Raw genomic sequence first — 21,712 nt, 5'->3', positions numbered from 1 at the left:
GGTCGTGGATCTTAATTAATTAGTTTTTTGGTATCTACAACTTATTGAAACCGTTACGTTCTTAATTTATGATCTCGCCCCAAAAGTCATTGGTAACTAAGCGAACGAATGGATTTACATGTTATTTAACGAAGCTACTTTGTAGAGAAGATCCTTCTCTATTTTCCAACGGCTACACATTCGGTAATCAATGACTTTTAAGGCGAGAAAACAAGTTATGCGAGAATTATACTATAGGTATTTTAAAAGCTATTATAAAACCTTTGAAAAAACAAACAGCCTGGAAATGATTGTGATTCTTCTTCTTCTTCTTGACATTACGTCCTCAATGGGACAGAGCCTGCTCCTCAACTGTTATTATGAGCACTTCCACAGTTATCAACTGAGAGCTTTATTTGCCAGAGTTGTCATTTTCGCATTCGTATATCGTGTGGCAGGTACGATGATACTCTATGCCCAGGGAAGTAAAGGAAATTTCAATTACAAAAAGATCCTAGACCGTTCGGAAATCGAACCCAGACACCTTCAGCATGGCTTTGCATTGTTGCCGCGTACTCTAACCGCTCGGCTAAGGGAGGCCCCTTGACTGTGATACTCTTATATAAAAAACTCTTTCCGGAATGGCGAATCATAAGAAATCCTTTTTATACTTTATCAAAGCTTGACGCCAAAATGCTAACCGTTGTCTACAATAGTTTTGCATCATTTTCGAACTCACCCCGATGCTTAAATAATCTAGCTGGAACAAGTGTTGATTTCCACTGTAGGATTGGACTGGTAACCATTCAACCGCTTTGGAATCTCCTATCAACGGTTCTCCATACTTGGCAAAGCTTGTCCATAGTTCTATAAATGTTCTTTTCACTTTCTCTTCGTCTGAAAGAGATGGCAGCCTGGGGTGAAATGCTGGTCTACAAAAACAAAATTGAATCGTGAGATAATCAATAATTGGGATGATATAACGATTATCTCACCTAAAGATGTAAAACACATCGTCACCATGCCAAGTTCCTCCGATATTGGTAGTCCCTAATACGCGTTCCATTACACCATACTGTCCATCGAACGTGAACCGATAGTTGTAGTGCTTCACTCTAGGTTGATACCTAGAAATCCACTCAGTACCAACCATTTGATGAGCCACAAAATCTGTGTCGGTAAATAGATTACTTAGCTCCCTCAAACTGTTACGATCGATAGGTTTACTCCCAAAATAGAGTTTTTTGATATCAGCTGCCAATTCGAGTCGATCTGGAATATGCGCATCTCTCACTACGGATGATATCAACGCATGTTCTGGCTTGGTATTGATAATTTTCAACTTATCCAGTAGTAAATGTACGCTCAGGCCACCTTCACTGTCACAACACCCTGTGATGATTGGCATGTTCAAGGTGTCAACACGTTTGAGAATCGATTCCGGTGTTTCCGCGATGACACTATCATCGGTTTCCATCGGCTCAACACACGCTCGGAAGTAGAACTTGTAGGGATCCAGCGGATTGTCTTCAGCAGTAGAAGCTTTCGTTTGTAACTTGACCAACGTTCGAGCGGATGATCGCATCAAAACATCTAAGGAAATATAATAGAAATATTAAAAAGTGGGTTCTTCAGATCAGCAAGGTTATGTGGATCAGCATGTAGTTTGATTCTATGTGCACTCTTAAAAATAATGAGATTTACGGGTGACATAAAACATAATATGACGAAATATTTCGTGACCTAAACACAAAAACGACTAAATTTTAAGTTTTCAGTGATGTACCAGAACATCTTAGTGTTTTATTATCATCAATAATACACATCGATCTTTTAAATTCACATATATGTGGCTACAAAAGTTCATCGTAACATTTAAATTTGTGTTCATCAAAACGTGAATTTACATGACTCTCAAATTGTTGGTGGCGTCATGCTGACCGTCAAGTTCGTTTTCAAGTATGGCCGCGGTAAGACGTTCTCGAGTGATTAATTTTCTAAATAAAACACATTATTGAAAAAATGCATCAGTTCTTGTGTTATTCTTATGGATAAATAATTTGCAAGCATTTTGATTCATCTGGTGCTGATTGATGAGTCGTTGGTTTGCTATCGGTGCGCAAATGGTCGAAGAATACGGTGAAAATCTTGCTGATGAAGAAAAGCATTGGGTTGAAAGTGGCATCTTTTTATATGGGTTACGTTTCCTGTGGTATTGAAGGGCTCTCTCAAGGTGCCGTTGTGAACTAGTTAAACTATGTGTGTGCAAGACCAAATCGAAAATGGCATTAGAATAAAAGTTCTATTGGAACAATTAGAGCCAATTTGTGTAAACAAGATAACATGCAATGTGGAATGCATAGACGGTAGAGATGGTCGGGTTTCACATTTTTCAAACCCGAACCCGACCCGTACCCGACTTATTTTATTTCTTAAAACCCGGACCCGACCCGAACCCGAGACTGTAATTGAAAAGCAAACCCGGACCCGACCCGAACCCGAAAAATTTCCGCTGTTCAAACCCGAACCCGACCCGAAACCCGAAAAAAATTCTAAGAAAAACCCGAATAGGACCCGAGTTTTAAAAGATTATAAATTCATCGTTTCTGATGCATTGGGAAGCTTTTAGGTTGTTACTCGTTTCACCATTCTCACCAAACCCGACTCAAACCCGACTAAACCCGACTTTTTTCAAGCCCGAACCCGACCCGTACCCGATAATGTTGTAGCCGTCAAACCCGACCCGAACCCGAACCCGAAAAAAATAAAATTTTCAAACCCGAACCCGACCCGAACCCGTCGGGTTCGGGTTCGGGTCGGGTTTCGGGTTTGAAAACCCGAGACCCGACCATCTCTAATAGACGGCCAGATATCGAAATGATGCCTGATTCTGCATTATTGAAGTGTAAAATAACGGTGTGTTTTTGAAGCGTTTTTTTGTGGTCGTAAATATTGGCGCTGTTCTGCAAGTACAATTCAATAATGTGTGCTGCATTTCCGCAGAGGATGAAATATTAGTACTTCAATAGAAAGTTGTTTTGTTCTAAAATTATACATACATGTGACATCAAAAGCACTAGAGAAATTACACGTCATGATGTAAGAGTAAGTCCTAATCTTACTTGTATGTCATGACGTGTATTTTTTTTTTGAGGTTTTTCTATATAATGTAATTTTCAGAATGGACGTAAAATAACGTCAAAAGTTTCGCTACTTTTATGTGCATCTTATTGAATTTAAATTTACATGCTATTTTCTAAGAGTGTGGTGTTCTATAGTAAATGTTGAATCGGATGATAAAAATGAAAAACAAGGTATATCAGCAGAACAGAATTTATTTGATCTTCCAATATTGTATGAACGAATAGTTCGAGGAACCCTACTCGGAATAAAAATAATGAACCGGAATAAATCCTCATACGAATATCCGGAGGAACTCTCTCAGAAAGCTGTGAAATGCACTAACTAGAGAAATTAATCAAGTAATTGCGAAAAGAATTATCTAACGAGTTCTTGCAGGGGTCCCAGAAGAAATTCCTCAAAAAATTCTTGCAAGAAAATGTACCAAGATTCCTATTTGAACCCTTGACTTAGCTTGAGCTTGATTGGCCGCCAGTGGTTGCTAGTGTTGCTACTTGACCTTCTGCTTATGAAGCAGTAGCAATTAGACAACCAACCTCGTTTGTAAGAGAATCCTAAAGCAACTAAATAGAATGTTATTGCTAGTATGAAAATATGGAAGAATCTTGTTAAGACTTTCTTAGGAGAAAACTTCTGAAAAATCCCTAAGTAAATCAAATTTTCTTACGAATTCCTGGAGGAACGTATAGAGTAATGTCAAGACGAAATATAGGAATATTACCTTTAGAAATATATTAAAATATTCCAAGGGTTTGGCGAATTACTAGAATAGCACCTCGAGAGTTTTATCACATTTGGTTGAAAGGACATTTGGTCGAATGAACGTTTGGTCGATAAATCGTTTTATTCAACAGATATTAAATCGAACTAGATTTTTCGTACCATGGATGGATCTTACGTTTATTTTGAGCAAACATACTCTTCATCAGAAGTCAATAACGAATCTGATTACATGATGATTATTATCTACATTCTACAAGGTGGTTAGTTTATGTACTAGTGTTCACAAAGGATAAATTATTAATGTAAATGCACTTATTCCCAGAGTTGCTCGATGTCACCATCAATGCTTAAAATTTGCTGATTTGTACAGGCCGACTGCGATACAAATCGGATCATTCCATATCATATCAACATCATGCTGTCTACTCCATCACCAGTGCATTGATGGAGATAGATTATGGATATCACTGATGGGTTAAGTTTAGCTTTAAATTGAGCAGATAAAATGGCATTTTATCAGTACGATATTTTCGACAGTGTTGCGGATAGATTGAAACTATGTGTTGGTCACTGAAAAACATTAATAGCATGGATAATGACCACGTGATCATTCATTCTGCAGTGATTTTGATCTAGAGTGCGATGTCGCATCACTGCTGTTGGTTGTCAAATCAAAGTGATATTGATAGCTCGCAAGCGATATTGATAGTTTTAGACCATCAGCCATCAGCTGATATGATTGATATTAAGCAACTCTGCTTATTCCTCAGTAAATCCGGGGTAACATTGATCGGTATGACCCTTTTCGTAAGAAGTTCGAATCATCATTTGTTGATGGAAAATTTTCAAAGTATGAATGGTGTCTCTCTCTTACATTCATTTGCTAATAAATATTGAGGTTTTTGTGAAAATTGCGTTTGGTTCATGTGTAAATTTGTCAACTTTTTGAATCAATTGCTTTTTACATTATGGATTACACTACTAAAGATTCATGTCTCACATGTGTTCTGCAAATGGTATAAGCAAGAAAAATGCAGTTGTCACTAAAAATGACATCGCTAAAACGATTCCCATGTCAAATGTTTCATAAATTTATTAAAATAAGCAACATTAACGAACTTCTATTAAAAATGCAGAATTTCCTTAGGGAATTGCCTACCTTTAGGCGTATTCCGCGGATCAAAGTGTTTTTATTTTTGAAATAACTCAAAATATAAGTGACTTATAAGAGCTTGGTCTCCATATTCGGCTTCAGGGGCCATGATTTAAGTAAGCAACGAAATTTTCAATATTACTGATCGTTTCTCACATGGGTGACCAATGTTACCCCATATCAGCTAAATCAACCAAAATACAGTATATGATCACGAGCGGGGGCTGCCAGTACTTGTTTTAAAAATATTAAACCTACGACACTTGTGTTTTCAAATAAAAAAAAATGGAAATATCCCAAAAACTGATCAATGTTACCACGGATTACAGTAATCATGTCCTTCATCATGTCCATTTATTGCTCAACGTTGGAAAGATAATCATCTATTGAATTTATTATTCTTTCAAAATATCATCACTCCTTGAAAAAAAAAAATCGCTCAGTTATTGGAATATCAAACATTGTTGAATTTATTTTTCTTTCTTTTTTAAATAACTACTGATCTTTATCCAACGACAAGTTCCATTATGAGTGCTCGGCATTTTTAGCAATTATCAAGTATTTCTACGCCATTTTCACAAGAAATCTCAAACTCTTCTAGTTTAAGAATCCGTTTCGATATTAATCATGGGTGATCTGGTTTTGAAGATTATCCGATGTTCCTAGGGGGACCGACATTTTCCATATAAAATGTCTGTGGCGGCCATTTTGGTTTTGGTCAATTTAAAAAAAATAAATAAAATGTGTACTATACAATGCCAGGTAATAAGGAGCTATTCTGAGGAAATCATACAAATCGGTTCAGTATTCTTGGAGAAATCTGAAAATTACGATATGAGGTTTTTTAGAGTTTTCAAGATCTTTATTTGTCCAGTGTGTCCAGAAACATATATGTTCATTACGCAAAGATGACTGCTCCAAATTGCTTCAATTTTTCACAACATACTCGCATTATTGTATGATTCCGAGAAGTGAATATCCGAATACGATAAAAACTCTATAGTCTGAGATATTTACGTGGGTTAGGGCTACGCGTCGGTCCTCCAAGGAATTTTAAAATATCTCAGGATTCAGATGACCAATTATCAATATCGACATCATTCGAAAACTTGAAGAGAAGTTTTTAGAAAGTGTTTTAGAAAACATGTGAAAGAATGGTGCAAAAATATCGAGAAATAAAAAATTTATTGCGATTTGAATATTTTTTTAGCGATAAAAAATTAAGCTGCTGGTAGAGCACAAGACAATTGGTCGGCGTTAAGTCAGAGGGGACCAAGTCCAAAACTTGGGAAAATTGGATTATTCTCTCATTGGATGCGAAATTACATTACCTCCGTTTCACTTTGATCAGATTTTGAAAATGCTGTAAATTGCGAGAGATATGTAACAAATTTACTTTGGATGATCAATAAAAATCGATAAAAGTGTGCAGTCAGAGTGGACCAAGTGCTTATTACCATATCAGCGAAAATGATCAGCGCGCTGAGGAATGCGAGAAAATGAAAAACATTTCAAGAGATTTGTCAGATTTCTGGACATTGAATGATTCTTCTACTTATCCATCAATAGGTATTTATAAATATTACTTACTTCGATGCATTTGAATTTGATTTTTGACCATTTACCATGTTTGGATGGGTGGTCAGAAATTGCACCAATTTCTGTGCAGACAGAGTGGACCAAGTGTTGAAAAGCAATAAACTGATTGATTATTGTATTTTTTGAGTCAATTTCAGAGTCCAATTAGAAGTTTATGGTAGTTTTATGGTGCATGTATGGAATGTGCTAGAACCCGCTTATTGGACCAGTATATTTTGGTCGGTACTCAAGATTTTCACTTGGTCCACTCTGACTGAACACATATTTGAATATTTCTGGCCTTCAGTACTCTGACCCTGCAAAACATTAATTTTCAAGCTGCCACTGTTTCGGTATTGACGAATGGATTATTGAAGAATTTACGATACTGATGTTGATAGGTCTTGATAATCTGTTTTTTTAGAGATATGCACCAAGTTTGACCATGCAAGTATTGAATGATTGTTATTTTCCTAGAAATTGTTCAGTCAGAGTGAACCAACTCACTGAACGGTGGTCTTTAGTTCAGTCAGAGTGGACCAAGTACAAATAGTTCATCAAAAAATCGTTCTATCAGAGGTTTGGATTATGATTTTTCATGATTACCACTTCACATTATATTGTTTGAAAGTAACACAAAGATGTGTAGAAATATTGAACCAAATTTTGAACGAGTTCAAAAATTACAGAGCGTTAGACTTTTAATCCATTTTTCTCAAAATATGAAAAATGTCACTTGGTCCACTCCTACTTAACGCCGACCAATTGTGCTTATCCTTATACTGTGTATCGCGTGAGTTGACTTGATTTAATTCGAGATCAGCTCGTCGCGGGCTTTAGGACATTTGGTCGAAAGACATTTGCTCGAATGATGTTAGGTCGAATGACATTTAGTCGAAAGTTCATTTGGTCGAAGGGACATTTGGTCGAAAAGACATTTGGTCGAAAAGACATTTGGTCGAATTTGGTCGAAAATTCGTTTTATTCAACAGATATTAAATCGAACTAGATTTTTCGCACCATGAATGGATCTCAGGTTTATTTTGAGCAAACATACTCTTCATCAGAAGTCAATGACGAATCTGATTACATGATGATTATTATCTACACTCTATAAGGTGGTTAGTGTATGTACTAGTGTCTACAAAGGATAAATTATGAATGCACTTATTCCTCAGTAAAAGGAAGACGAGAAGATGTTCAAAGGTAATCAAGTCCATTTCTTGCTCAACGTTGGAAACATAATCATCTATTGAATTTATTATTCTTTCAATATATTATAATTCTTTGACAAAAAAACACAATTTCGCTCAGTTATTGGAATTTCAAACATTGTTGAATTTATTATTCTTTCAAAATGAAATCGTTCTTTTTAAATAACTACTGATCTTTATCCAACGACAACTTCCATTATGAGTGCTCGACATTTTTATCAAGTATCAAGTTTTACAGCGTACGACTGTGGGTAAGAATTTGAAGTGTGGGGACCAGACCTGATACAGTTGAACATAGAACAACTTGGTCACTATGAATTGTCTAGTTATAATGCACTTTTAAACGTAGAATAAAGGGGTCAATGTGTGTAGCTTTTAATAAAAGTTTTTGACGAAGTGCATCAAAACTTCCACCTGTAGAAAACGGTTTCCTACTCATGGAGAACTTTTGTGATGAAAGTGACTTCCAAATAAATTACATTTCTTGGGAAAATATTTAGCTTAGATTGTAGTGTCAATGACTTCGATTCGTAGTTAATTAAATCGAAACTAATTCAACAAGGGAATTTTATTTATAATGTATCATGAGAGATTAAAAGAATCAACTTAGCTGTCCAAAGCTGATTTGCTTCCATTTGAGATCATTTTGTCACGATTTATCCGATCTGCAGAATCAGCCGGAATAAAACATATGACATCAACGCATCAACGCTGGTCTGGGTGATCAACTAAATCCTGAAATATCGCTCGTTGCATATAGAAAGCTTGAAGTTTGTTCAAAAAATAACAGTATATCAATGCAGGTTCGATAGACATTTGGTCGAAAGTACATTTGGTCGAAGAGACATTTAGCCGAATGGACAATTGGTCGATGTTTTTGACATCAAATGATATTTGTTCAAATGGCGTTTTGTCATACGGACATTTGGTTGGAAGATTATTCTGTAATGGATGGTTGAAGAAGCGTTCAGTGTAACAGATAAAGGTGAACCAAACAGAACCGATATTTCTTATCAGAAGTCAATAACGAATCTATATAAATAATATTTATTTACTAACAACGTTTTTAACGAGATCAGTATGTGTACTACTGTCTATATGAGATTTATTATTCTTGTCAATTATTTTACTCTTTAGCTGTAGCTGGATAGAAAGTTGGACAGAAACAGCCCGTTCTTATTTCATCCGATAAGTAATATTAAATAGTTTTTCTAAGTTCACCGATGTCAATTTTTTTGTTGAATTTATTATTCTTTCATAATTCTATGCTGTTCTGAATAATAGCAGCGCATGTCGATCCTCATACAAAATAGTACACTTTGGCATACCCCTGTCGAAATATACTGTTCGAAATTTTCCGAAATAATAGCAATTTCGCATATTATTTTTTTTCATCTACAAATATTTTCAACACATTTGGTTTGTGTGTACGTTAGTCAATAAGGATTGTTCAAATAGTAAGTGATTTAAAATTTAAAAACCAAAAGTTAAGCACAAATTTTAATTTTAAAACTTCTATTTTTTCGAACAATTTTACCTAATATCTCACTTTCCTGCAGAGGCTAAAAGAAATGAAATTTCAGCTTGATTGCTAGAAATGGAATAAAACTAGAACATAGCAAAGTTGATCAGCTTGTATGAAAATCAGCATGAGCTGCTATTATTCAGAACAGCACTGTATCATCATTCTTTGAAAAATTGCATCCTAATTAAATATTTTAGTTATTCAGCCATTCCATGAAAAACCGATCTAAAGGGTCGCTGAATTCCGTGAAAATTCGCTATTTTGTTCCTAATCCAAAATAAGGATACACGTGTTTTTGGATTTTTTGATTAGGGTGACCATCTCCGAAATTAGGTGACCAGAAAAATCACGATTTCGCAAAATTTTTAATGAAAAAAAAAACCTTTAAAACCGTTTGATCGACTTTCAATCTTTTGAGACTAAATGAAAGCTAAAGATTTTGACTTTTCAGGAAAACTATAAAATTTCACAAAAAATGTTTTTTTTTTACATAAAAAAAACAAACAATAATTTACGTTTTTTCGTATTTTGAAGGCCTCGGGACCAAAGGGGCTATTGCTGTTTTCATTTTTTCTTGAAAGTTCAGAAAATTTTACATTTACTGTCAAATTTGTTTTGTTTTTTAGTTTTTGAGATATATTTTTTTAAAATAAAATATCAGTCATTTATCATCGGCACACACTGTAGGTCTCAGTGCATTAGATTTTTTAATTAAAAAAAATCATGACTTTCGAACAGTCCAACCGATTTCCAATCTTTTTTATGGAATGAAACCTTAAGATTTCAACTTTTCAGATAAAATTGAAAAATCTGAAAATAAATCATGCTTTAAATATTTTTTTAGAACTTTAACGACCTGTAGCTAAAAAATGTGACATGCTGTAACATTTCTGTGAACGGCATCAGATACAGCAAAACCCAATCTACTAGAGACATCTAATTTGATCCTGGAGACACGCAACGCAAAAATGTAATTTTTTGTTACGCTGTGCTATTTATGATCAAACTATTTCTCGGTGTTCTCATCGTTACCATTCAAAAATTCTACCGCAAATTCCGTTATTCACCTGAGGTCATCAACACCAGGAAAGCCACATATTTGCTTGAAGAATGTTTTTAAGCTGGGATGTAAGGATAAGCCATTTGGCCATAAGTGGGATAGCTTATTCTGTTACCGACATTTAACATTTACTTCGCAATATTTTTTTCCTTAAAGCATTTTTTCCTGCTTTTCTGACTTTTTCTGATTACCGCATTCAAAAATCTTACCCACGTCCATAAGTTTCAAGACCCGGAATTCAAATAAAGGTCCCGAGCAAACTATCCGAATGCTTTTATTAAATGAAGATTAGTAGTTTATTACGAAGAGCGATGACATTTCATAAGAGCAATATACTCAAAAAATCATCATGTTCACATCGATGATAAAATAACTTGTTGAGCAGTTTTTCGAAGAATGGTGATATTAAGAAAAAAAAAATAAATTCACAATGTACCAAAAAAGTACTTCTACAAAATTCATTTGAATAATCATTGAAATCCTAGATATTGGTGTAACTTCAAATCACAAAGCAATAGATGTATGACACTTGAAATAAGACTACATAAATGTTCTGTTTTTAATTCAACAACAGCTGATACTTCAGATTTTTCAAAAAAAAGTTCGGTATCTTACCAACTTGACAAAGCTTAGAAAACAGTCATAATTTTTACCAAATAGTTTTTAAATAAACCATTTCAAAATAAGCTTTCGACTAAATTTTCGTTTAACTAAACGTCATTCGATTAAGTGTCATTCGACAAAATGTTCTAAAGCCATTTGACCAAATGTCCCATCGACCAAATGTACTTTCGACTAAATATCATTCGACCACGAATCTATGACAAAAGGTCTAAAGACAAAAGGTCGAAAGAACAGAAAATCGAAAGACAAAAGGTTGAAAGAACAAAAGGTCGAAGAACGAAAAAGAATGGACAAAAGATCGAAAACCTCTTTTCAAAGAAGGAAAAATTTCCCACCAAGCAAGTCATTTTCGACCTTTTGTCTTTTCGACCTTCCGTCTTTCGACTTTTTGTCTTTCGACATTTTGTCCATAAACCGTGTACCAGTTATGGACATAATGGTTCCCTATTTCGCCATACCTGATAATTTGATAATTGTTACGAATAGTTTCGCACCTTAAATTTTGCCTTGAACATACCTAACGAACTATGCTGTACAGATCATCGGTGTTCTTTGTGCAAAGAGGCACAGACATTGTTTGTCCAGTGTGGAGGTGTTTGTTACACACGATGGAAGCAATTATCTTCCCTTGGATAAATGTTAATAAGGCACCGAAATTGTAAGTAGGCTATATTTAGATGGAATAGTTTTAGAAATAAAATATTATTTTAGCTTTTTAACTGATGAATGACAAAATCCTTGTCGTGCTCTGCTGTAAGCGTCGGTCCGAAAATGACATCCAACATCTCCCGCAACACTAAAAAGAATTTCGTTTTCAACGAATATTCGACCAACAGTCACCTTTATGATGGCGGCTTAGGATCCAACAAGGCGACTCAATCGCGACATAGAATTCCACCGCGAGATGCACAGGAATGTATAGATCGAGGAGTTGCATTATGATCCACACTAAGCTGTTAATGTGAGCAGTTGCCTGGAATGACTGTGATACAGGAGAGATTCGACAACGCGAGCAGAAGCCATAACCAATAGAATGGCAAATGCACATAATATTCGTATCGGTTAAATTGGATCAAACAGTGAGCAGGAAAACTGTGGGTTGATTACAGCATATCAACGTGTATCACAATCTTCCGATTGCCCTGTTTCCATGATAAACCAGAAGAGTGTTGTGAGCACGTTCAGGTCTCCTAGTTGCAGTGATCATTCAATGGAGCAATTGAAACACAATAAGCATCGAAGTAGGTACCGCTTGTATGATATTTTGCAGCTCCACACGAGCTCAATGTTAGATTAAGACATGTTCAAAACCAAAAATAATGAAACGAAAAAAGTGACTATTTAGCTATACGTTAAGTTTAATAACTGTATGTTTTAAACTACATGAGATAATGTAACTTGTTCCAAATTAAGTATCACTAGAGTATGTATTAAAAATTTAAGGTAGATATTTGTAAAACTTCAACTCCTATGAAGTGTTACGGGGGGGAATGTTACGAATAGTTTCGCACCTTAAATTTTGCCTTGAACATACCTAACGAACTATGCTGTACAGATCATCGGTGTTCTTTGTGCAAAGAGGCACAGACATTGTTTGTCCAGTGTGGAGGTGTTTGTTACACACGATGGAAGCAATTATCTTCCCTTGGATAAATGTTAATAAGGCACCGAAATTGTAAGTAGGCTATATTTAGATGGAATAGTTTTAGAAATAAAATATTATTTTAGCTTTTTAACTGATGAATGACAAAATCCTTGTCGTGCTCTGCTGTAAGCGTCGGTCCGAAAATGACATCCAACACCTCCCGCAACAATAATTTTAAATGTTTTAATCATACTTAAGTCAGACCCATGGCAAGGGACGGCTTCTAGCGTAATCAACATCTTGATGTTTACCCATTTTCGGGTAAATTGAATCGAGAGTGTAATCATAATGCGAAGTTTTGTTTAATGTTTATGATTAGTAATCGAACAAGCGACGCAATAAAATAACTGATTGCATGCTTGGAGGCTTGCAGAATGCCTTCAAATTTTTGCTCTTCTTCCAAAACCATCATAATATTGAATGTGCTTCAACATTTTGGCACATTGTTGGCTGGTTTGACGATATCAAAAATTTGATATTCAAACCATAGCAAACATTTAACAAAGCAATGGTCTATATGTTCGATATTTTCACATTTGTCACAACTGACAGTGGGCGATATTCACTTATCGCCCGGGACAACCTGGCTACGAAGATCACTGTGTATTGATATGCGGTTGTCTATGGCCAGGTTTTAGTAGTTTGATATCAAATGAATCTTGATGTTAAAGCATTCAAAAATATTCAAAATACGAAAGCTTTCGAGAAAACACATAGATCCAAATAGGGAACCACTATAGCCATAACTGGTACACTTTCCCTACCTAAGGAAACTTTTTGATAAATATCTATTGTAATTTTTGAAGGCATCTTTGGAAAATTTAATGTGCAATAATTCACGAACTCTCTGAAATCTCGGAGGATCCTCTGGAGAAGTTTCCAATGGTTTTTCTCGTGATTGTTGATTTTGCATCATGCAATTTAAAAGTGATAAAGTTCAGTAATTATTGGTTGTTGCCACAACTGCGGACGATTTGGCATCCCGGCCACATACACCAAATACGTAGAACATCATCATGCGTTATCGTTGCATCGTATTGTGCGAATTGTCAGATGAGGTGAAGTAGGTACCTATCTTTTGACAGAGTGACTGGCAAATTTGTGCAAGGTAGATGAAACCACAATATTAGATCGCAATAATCCTATTGAGTTCGTTTAATTAAAGTTTAGGCTAAATCAGGGCGAAATAGTTATTAGCAGTATTTCCTTATGAAACTATTTCTCATCGTAAAAGCTTGAAGAAGGTCTTGAATTGAATTTATACAGAACGGAATCGAAGTCGGTACCAGATAGTTGTCCCACTGAATTGTAAGCAGGCTTCTTCCTTGCTCTTGACTTATCCTCTTTCTCCCCCTTTTAATGATCAGCTACAATGGACCGATGCACGAGTTCACTATCTGACGTTTGAGCGGTGCCGTGTTATTTACGTGACCATGGGAACGAGTGAATTCGGCACCGCTCAAACGTCAAATTAGTGAACTCATGCATTGATCCATAGAGAAGCGATTTTACCCACACACAAACTGAGCGTACGTGATCTGCGGGATGAAGAGTTGACACGATTGTGTTGACTTATTTTCACTCCAACAGTGGTAAGGAGTTTGTTTTGTCAACCTCAGTGCTTAAAAGAGAAGGAGATTATTTTCTCCCTTTCTCAGTTAGGAGGAGAGCATTTTATCCCATATCTCAGTTCGGGGAAGAGCATTTCCCGACAGCTCTTCGCTGTCTCTTTGTAGCTCTTTGCCCAAAAGGGCAAAGAGGAAAGCGAAATCATGCTCTTGCGTTGACGGAGAAACCAACCTCAGTTCATCCCAAAAGCAATGATGATGTGTTTGCAGAGCCTCGCAGCTAGCTAGAGCTGTCAAATGGAAGATGTGCGTTTGGATAGAGCCAACGTTTCTCTCCACTCTCTCAGCCACGGATGATTCAACCAACATCAAATGTTGACTCATAATTGTTGTGAGCGTACGAGGTCGCTCCATCTATCAGATCAAGATGAGCAAAATAAAATAAATGTGCGACTTACACAAAATTTTCACTCAGCCAGAGAGTCCTGCATTGGTTGCCTCATTCTGTGTAGTTTTTACACATGCGCTGCGTTGAGCAGGCTAAGCGTGTATTGAATTTTAGCTTTGAAGCACTCAATAAACGGCTTTGAAAATCAGTGTTCCCGGCTTCTCATTTGGTCCTGTTCTCAACATTGGTAATATACTGAAAATATATATTGTTTTATATCGTTCATTCGAACTACGGAATAATTCGTTGTTTGTTGCAATGAAACAGTGTCGTAGCATGTATGAAATCAGCTTCGTAATAAAATTCAAGCTCCAAATCAAAACAAAGAATGATTTTAATATTGTACTAAACATTTTGTTCTTGAAATTCGTTTATTCGTATTGAGAACGAACATTTATATACATTGAACAAATCATTCATGAAGAGAGCTAGAGCTTAAGTACATTCAACGAAATAGGTTCGTGCATTTCACAAAAAAATAATACAAATTGCACCGGTGTTACCGATAACAGGCCTTCCTTGCTTAATCGCCCTGTAATTCAACGAAAACTTCCGCAGGCAGTCACTGATCATTTCCAGCTTTATTTCAACCTTACCTGGTAAATACCGACATCCGCCCGGCCATCTCCGGGACGGTGATCTTGTTTCGCAAATGGCTCTTGACGGATGGCCGGTTTTTCATTTGATCAGGACCACGAGCTTCCTGCGGGTTCCACGATTCAGGCGACGTTTGGCACAGCTGTACCTCAGAAAATTCCGCTTCATGTTTAAAAGCTAGTTCAGATCCACCAGCGGTAGTTGAATTTGTGAAACGTGCGCTTCTTCATAACTCGCTCGGGTTCAGTCGTGTCATTTTTTTACGGGTGGTCCATATTTTGATATTGATTGTTACCCATTCAATTAAGAGAAACTTTTTCAAAAAAGGTTGTTGATCTAAATTAGACCGATTTATATCTTTTTTCGCTATGTCCGAAGAAACTGGTTTTCTGATTCCAGCCTTTTCAATTCTTACATCTCATCGAAGTAGTATATGAACCACTTTTAGCCGTACAAAAAATGCGTAATTTGGTAAGTGAAAATAATATAAACATACCTAATATGAACCATCTTTCTGTACGAAAATTTAAATATTTTTAGGTTAGAAAGATTTTTCATACTTTGACGAGAAGTTAATATAAGAAAAACTAGAGCTAAAAACTTATTTTTTCTTGGACCACCTTACGTTGAATTTGAGATATTTACAATCAAATTATGCTTGTTTTTGCCAAAAGAGATGATTCCTTCACTCTTCAAATTACGTTTTTTGAGTTCTGAAAAAAATCTATAAATCGGTCAATTTAAGAGCTACAAAAAACTTTTTGTGTTTTTTTTTTCTTCAAAAAGTTTTTTGAAGTTGAATGGTCTACAACTTTGCTGAAGTATATATACCATTATATCCACAAATAAGAAAGTTGGTTATATCATTTCTATGAAAATGTGGTCCTCCCTAATTTTGAATAAAACTTCGTAGAAGACAGATTTAATTCCAAAGCTCTTAACATCTTTGTGAAGTAGCACAAGTGGTAGACAAACGCAAAAAAAAAACGAAAACGTTTGTTTATGAATTGTGAATCGTTCATTCTATGAATATTTTATAAATTTACTGGTGTTCATTTCATTTCATTTATTTAGTTAACATCTACACAGATAACACTGAATCAACAATTTCACGCCACAATACTCGGTTCGTGGCCGCATCTCTCCATCCTCGGTTCTGCCCCACGCTCGCCAAATCGATACGCACTTGATCCGCCCACCTAGCTCGCTGCGCTCCACGCCTTCTTGTACAAACCGGATCCGAAGCGAACACCATCTTTGCAGGGTTGCTGTCCGGCATTCTTGCAACATGCCCTGCCCATCGTATCCTTCCAGCTTTGGCCACCTTCTGGATACTGGGTTCGCCGTAGAGTTGGGCGAGCTCGTGGTTCATCCTTCGCCGCCACACACCGTTCTCCTGCACACCGCCGAAGATCGTCCTAAGCACCCGACGTTCGAAGACTCCAAGTGCTTGCAGGTCCTCCTCGAGCATCGTCCACGTTTCATGCCCGTAGAGGACTACCGGCCTTATGAGCGTTTTGTACATGGTACATTTGGTGCGGGCGTGAATCTTTTTTGACCGCAGCTTCTTCTGGAGGCCATAGTAGGCCCGACTTCCACTGATGATGCGCCTCCGTATTTCACGACTAACGTTATTGTCAGCCGTCAGCAAGGATCCAAGGTAGACGAACTCGTCGACCACCTCGAACGTATCCCCGTCTATCGTAACACTGCTACCTAGGCGAGCCCTGTCGCGCTCGGCCCCACCAGCTAGCATGTACTTTGTCTTGGCCGCATTCACCACCAGTCCAACTTTTGCTGCCTCGCGTTTCAGGCGGGTGTACAGGTCTGCCACCTTTTCAAATGTTCGGCCGACGATGTCCATATCATCCGCGAAGCAAACAAATTGACTGGATCTCGTAAAAATCGTACCCCGGCTGTTAAGCCCGGCTCTCCGCATAACACCTTCTAGCGCAATATTGAACAAAAGGCACGAAAGTCCATCACCTTGTCGTAGTCCCCGGTGGGATCCAAACGAACTGGAGTGTTCGCCTGAAACCTTCACACAATTTTGCACACCTTCCATCGTCGCTCTTATCAGTCTCGTGAGCTTCCCGGGAAAGCTGTTCTCGTCCATGATTTCCCATAGCTCTACGCGGTCGATACTGTCGTATGCCGCCTTGAAATCGATGAAAAGGTGATGCGTTGGGACCTGGTATTCACGACATTTTTGGAGGATTTGCCGTACAGTAAAGATCTGGTCCGTTGTCGATCGGCCGTCAACGAAGCCGGCTTGATAACTTCCCACGAACTCGTTTACTACGGGTGACAAACGACGGAAGATTATCTGGGATAATACTTTGTAGGCCGCATTTAGAATGGTGATCGCTCGAAAGTTCTCACAATCTAACTTGTCGCCTTTCTTGTAGATGGGGCATATTACCCCTTCCTTCCACTCCTCCGGTAGCTGTTCTGTTTCCCAGATTGTGCCTATCAGCCGGTGCAGACAAATGGCCAGCCTTTCCGGACCCATCTTTATGAGTTCAGCTCCGATACCATCCTTACCAGCAGCTTTATTGTTCTTGAGCTGGTGAATGGCATCCTTAACCTCCCTCAAAGTGGGGGCTGGTTGGTTTCCATCTTCCGCAGTACTGACGAAGGCATTTCCTCCGTTGTCCCGTCCTTCATTGCCTGTGCTCTCAGCACCATTCAGGTGCTCGTCGAAGTGCTGCTTTCACCTTTCGATCACCTCACGCTCGTCCGTCAGAATGCTCCCATCCTTATCCCTGCACATCTCGGCTCGCGGCACGAAGCCGTTGCGGGATGCGTTGAGCTTCTGATAGAATCTACGCGTTTCCTGAGACCGGCACAGCTGTTCCATCTCCTCGCACTCCGTCTCCTCCAGGCGGCGTTTTTTCTCCCGAAAGAGGCGGGTCTGCTGTTGCCGTTTCTGTTTATAGCGTTCCACGTTCTGCCGGGTCCCTTGCTGCAGCATGACCGCCCGTGCTGCATTCTTCTCCTTCAAAACCTCCTGGCACTCCTCGTCGAACCAATCGTTCCGTCGACTCCGTCCCACGTACCCGACGTTGCTCTCAGCTGCATCGTTGATGGCTGCTTTTACTGTTCTCCAGCAGTCCTCAAGAGGGGCTTCGTCCAGCTCACCCTCATCCGGTAATGCAGCCTCGAGTTGCTGCGCGTATGCCGCTGCGACATCCGGTTGCTTGAGCCGCTCTAGGTCATACCGAGGCGGCCGTCGGTACCGTACGTTGTTAACGACGGAGAGTTTTGGGCGCAGTTTGACCATCACCAGATAGTGGTCAGAGTCGATGTTAGCGCCACGGACCTGACGTCGATTATGTCGGAGAAGTGCCGACCATCAATCAGAACGTGGTCGATTTGCGATTCTGTCTGCTGTGGTGATCTCCAGGTGTATCGGTACGGAAGGCTGTGCTGGAAGTAGGTGCTACGAATGGCCATATTCTTGGAGGCGGCAAAATCAATTAGTCGTAGGCCGTTTTCGTTCGTCAGCCGGTGGGCGCTGAACTTTCCAATCGTCGGTCTGAATTCCTCCTCCTGGCCAACCTGAGCGTTTAGATCTCCTATGATGATTTTGACGTCGTGGCTTGGGCAACTGTCGTACTCGCGTTCAAGCTGCGCGTAAAAAGCGTCTTTATCATCATCAGTGCTTCCGGAGTGAGGGCTGTGCACGTTTATTATGCTGAAGTTGAAGAACCGGCCTTTGATCCTCAACTTGCACATTCTCTCATTGATCGGCCACCACCCGATCACGCGCCTCTGCATATCACCCATCACTATAAAAGCTGTTCCCAGCTCATGTGTGTTGCCGCAGCTCTGGTAGATGGTATGGTTACCTCTAAACGTTCGCACCATTGATCCCTTCCAACACACTTCCTGCAACGCTTCGATGCCGAATCCACGGTCCTTCAGCACGTCGGCGAGTATGCGCGTGCTCCCGATGAAGTTGAGAGATTTACAGTTCCACGTACCGAGCTTCCAATCGCTAGTCCTTTTACGTCGCTGTGGTCTTCGCCGATTTTCCCGGTTCGTATTCTCTTGTTGATTATTCGTTGCTTGATTTTTTTTACGGCTGACTTGCAGGGCCTGACACCAACCCCCTAGATTTCCGGAGGACCATTCCCCCTAAATGTTCGGAGGACCATAGTGCGCAGTTTAGCTTAGAGTCCTTCTCTGGCACTCGGACGATGATCTGCCGCCCCTGACATGGGGAACAGACGCTGTTGTGAGCCGCTCCTAACATGGAGTACAGACGCTCAAGGTTTGCAGAAGCAAAAGCAAACCCCCCCTTCCCTGTCAGCATACGACCAAAGTTCCCACCGGGGGTTGGTTACCCGATCTTCCCTAAGGTTACTCGTACCCCGGCCAGTACCGCGAGGAGGTAGGGATAGGAGTTGCTGGGCAAGAGGCTAAGGACCGCACAAAGGGGTCTATTTTATTCCTTCAGGTACGCGAGGTACCAATAGTACGCCATGCCCAGCCATTTACCAACCAAATTTACTGGTGTATGATGTATGAAAATATGTACGAAATTTTGTTTTCAAAATGGATTTTGGATAAAATACGAAGAGATGTTTCCAGTGTACTGATTCAGAAAGGTATCACAACTTGAGCTTACATGCAGAGAACGAATGGACGTCATATTTGAATCATCCCAAATTTTATCGTGTAATTTAAACCACACTGTATCATACATGAAAGTTTAAGTCTTATTCTGCATGCTTGATGTTATAGATTGCTTAAAAGTTTCCTAGTTAATATTTCAGTACAACCAGAATTTTGTACTACTTTGTAGACTTGTAGCTCAAAACTGTAACGAGCTGAAACATATCTGAAAGCGGCGTCAGATGCATCAACCCCAAATTTACTATTGGTTCGGTCCTTGAAACACGCAAACATGTTATTTTTGTACGCTGTGTAATTACTTGATAACCGAATAGAAATGTGAATCTTTTAAAACACTGATTTCACTTACCTAACGCTTCTCTGTCCGAAATTATTTGGCCTCCTTTCACTACACATGCCAACTTTCTCGATTTAGCAACTGGGTTTTGTTGCAAATATGGCATTGTGAACCCCGTGCAGCTTTGACAGATTACTCGATGAAATAGATATCTGCAATATCGGAAAGTATCTTTGTACAGGATCCAAGCACATGAAAATATAATTACCTTGAATTTTTGGAGAGGTAATGTAGTTGACAAGCAATACTCCCAGCACTGCAGCCAAATAGAGTCACATTGTTTGGATTTCCTCCGAACTGAGCAATATTCTCCTGCACCCATTGGAACGCCAAACGCTGATCCTTCATACCCATATTACCATAAATTCCTACACTGGGCAAGCACAAGAATCCGAGTGGTCCCAAACGATAGTTGATTGTGACAGCGATCACCCCTGCTTCAAGCAAGTCTATCGGATCATAGAGGAAACTATCACCAGAACCGTCCTGAAAACCACCGCCATGGATGAAAATCATCACCGGTAAGTTAGGAGAAGACTTTTTCCGATCTGGCAGATCAGGTGTGTACACGTTCAGAAAAAGACCATCCTCGGATCCCGCCACGACATTGGTGAGAAAATTTAACTGAATACATTCATTTCGGTGCACTGAGCAATCAATTATGTCACTATCATAACGCTGAATTGGCACTGGAGGTTGAAAACGGAGTTGCCCGACCGGTGCTTTGGCGTATGGGATGCCCTTGAAGAAATGGTACGGTTTGCCGTTTGGTAGAATATCTGTTAATCCTCGGATTTTTCCTGGTCTAAGCTGAACTTTTGGCCGATTGTAACCAAACGAATACTTTTGCCACAGGTTCTTCAAATGATATTTTACTAAGCAAATAAGAATCACTAAGCGTAGTTTGATCGTTTCGAGTGAAACCATTTTTTCGACTGTCCGAGACTAGATCACATCACCAAATGTTCAGATAAATCTCATTTGATCAGCAGCATGTGGAACTTAATTGCGCTCGAGAGCACCACCGGTTAATTGCAGTGCGGCGGCAGCATGGTTGACCAAATTGCAAAAGTGGAATTAAAACCTGTTCAGTGTGCACACGATGCGTTAGAACGCGACAGTTGAACTTGTCGTTCTAATGTGTGTCATGAACCTCTACTTTCAGGGTTTGCCAACGGTAACCGTAAAATAAGGACTGTGACGAACTAAACATGGATAATTCAAATCACTGTATATTTTTAAACGGATTTATTCTTCAAATGTTATTGAAATTTGAGAATATGCTTCGAAATCAAGTTATTTGGAAGTACAATTTTATTTGGTCTAAACATTGCTGTACAAACCCCTGACATGAAGCTCACAGCATCATTTTCCGATTAATTGCAAACAAAACAATAATTTTCATCAAAAATTTCTACAGATTTTAGATGACTTCCTTTTGCTCAATCTATGACAATGTGCCATAAAAGTGAAACATTA

At 38.7% G+C, this 21,712-nt stretch overlaps 1 protein-coding gene and 1 long non-coding RNA gene across 2 annotated transcripts; one reads left to right on the top strand and one right to left on the bottom strand.

Moving 5' to 3' along the window:
• Positions 1-621: 621 nt before the first annotated feature.
• LOC23687973 (esterase B1) lies at positions 622-21,300 on the bottom strand. Its single transcript, XM_021843919.1, has 4 exons — positions 20,442-21,300; positions 20,246-20,385; positions 975-1,572; positions 622-911 (listed from the first exon to the last, which is right to left on the bottom strand). Exons 1-4 carry the CDS (start codon positions 21,158-21,160, stop codon positions 629-631), a joined length of 1,740 nt encoding a protein of 579 aa, XP_021699611.1. The 5' UTR covers positions 21,161-21,300; the 3' UTR covers positions 622-628.
• On the top strand, positions 11,478-12,796 carry LOC110676366. Its single transcript, XR_002500310.1, has 3 exons — positions 11,478-11,655; positions 11,709-12,672; positions 12,726-12,796. It is a non-coding gene; the product is annotated as an uncharacterized LOC110676366 (long non-coding RNA).
• Positions 21,301-21,712: the final 412 nt, after the last annotated feature.

Source organism: Aedes aegypti, chromosome 2 (assembly GCF_002204515.2).
Source record: "Aedes aegypti strain LVP_AGWG chromosome 2, AaegL5.0 Primary Assembly, whole genome shotgun sequence".
Taxonomy (NCBI): Eukaryota; Metazoa; Arthropoda; class Insecta; order Diptera; family Culicidae; genus Aedes; species Aedes aegypti.
Note: the sequence above shows the minus strand (reverse complement) of the source record. Positions and strands in the feature narration are given on the sequence as shown.

Bases quoted from the DNA above. Each gene is read 5' to 3' on its own strand.
- LOC23687973 (XM_021843919.1), bottom strand. From the start codon at position 21,160: ATGGTTTCACTCGAAACGATCAAACTACGCTTAGTGATTCTTATTTGC. The intron at 20,386-20,441 runs GTAATTATATTT...CCGATATTGCAG, and splicing joins TACCTCTCCAAAAATTCAAG to ATATCTATTTCATCGAGTAA. The intron at 912-974 runs GTGAGATAATCG...TTGTTTTTGTAG, and splicing joins GATGTGTTTTACATCTTTAG to ACCAGCATTTCACCCCAGGC.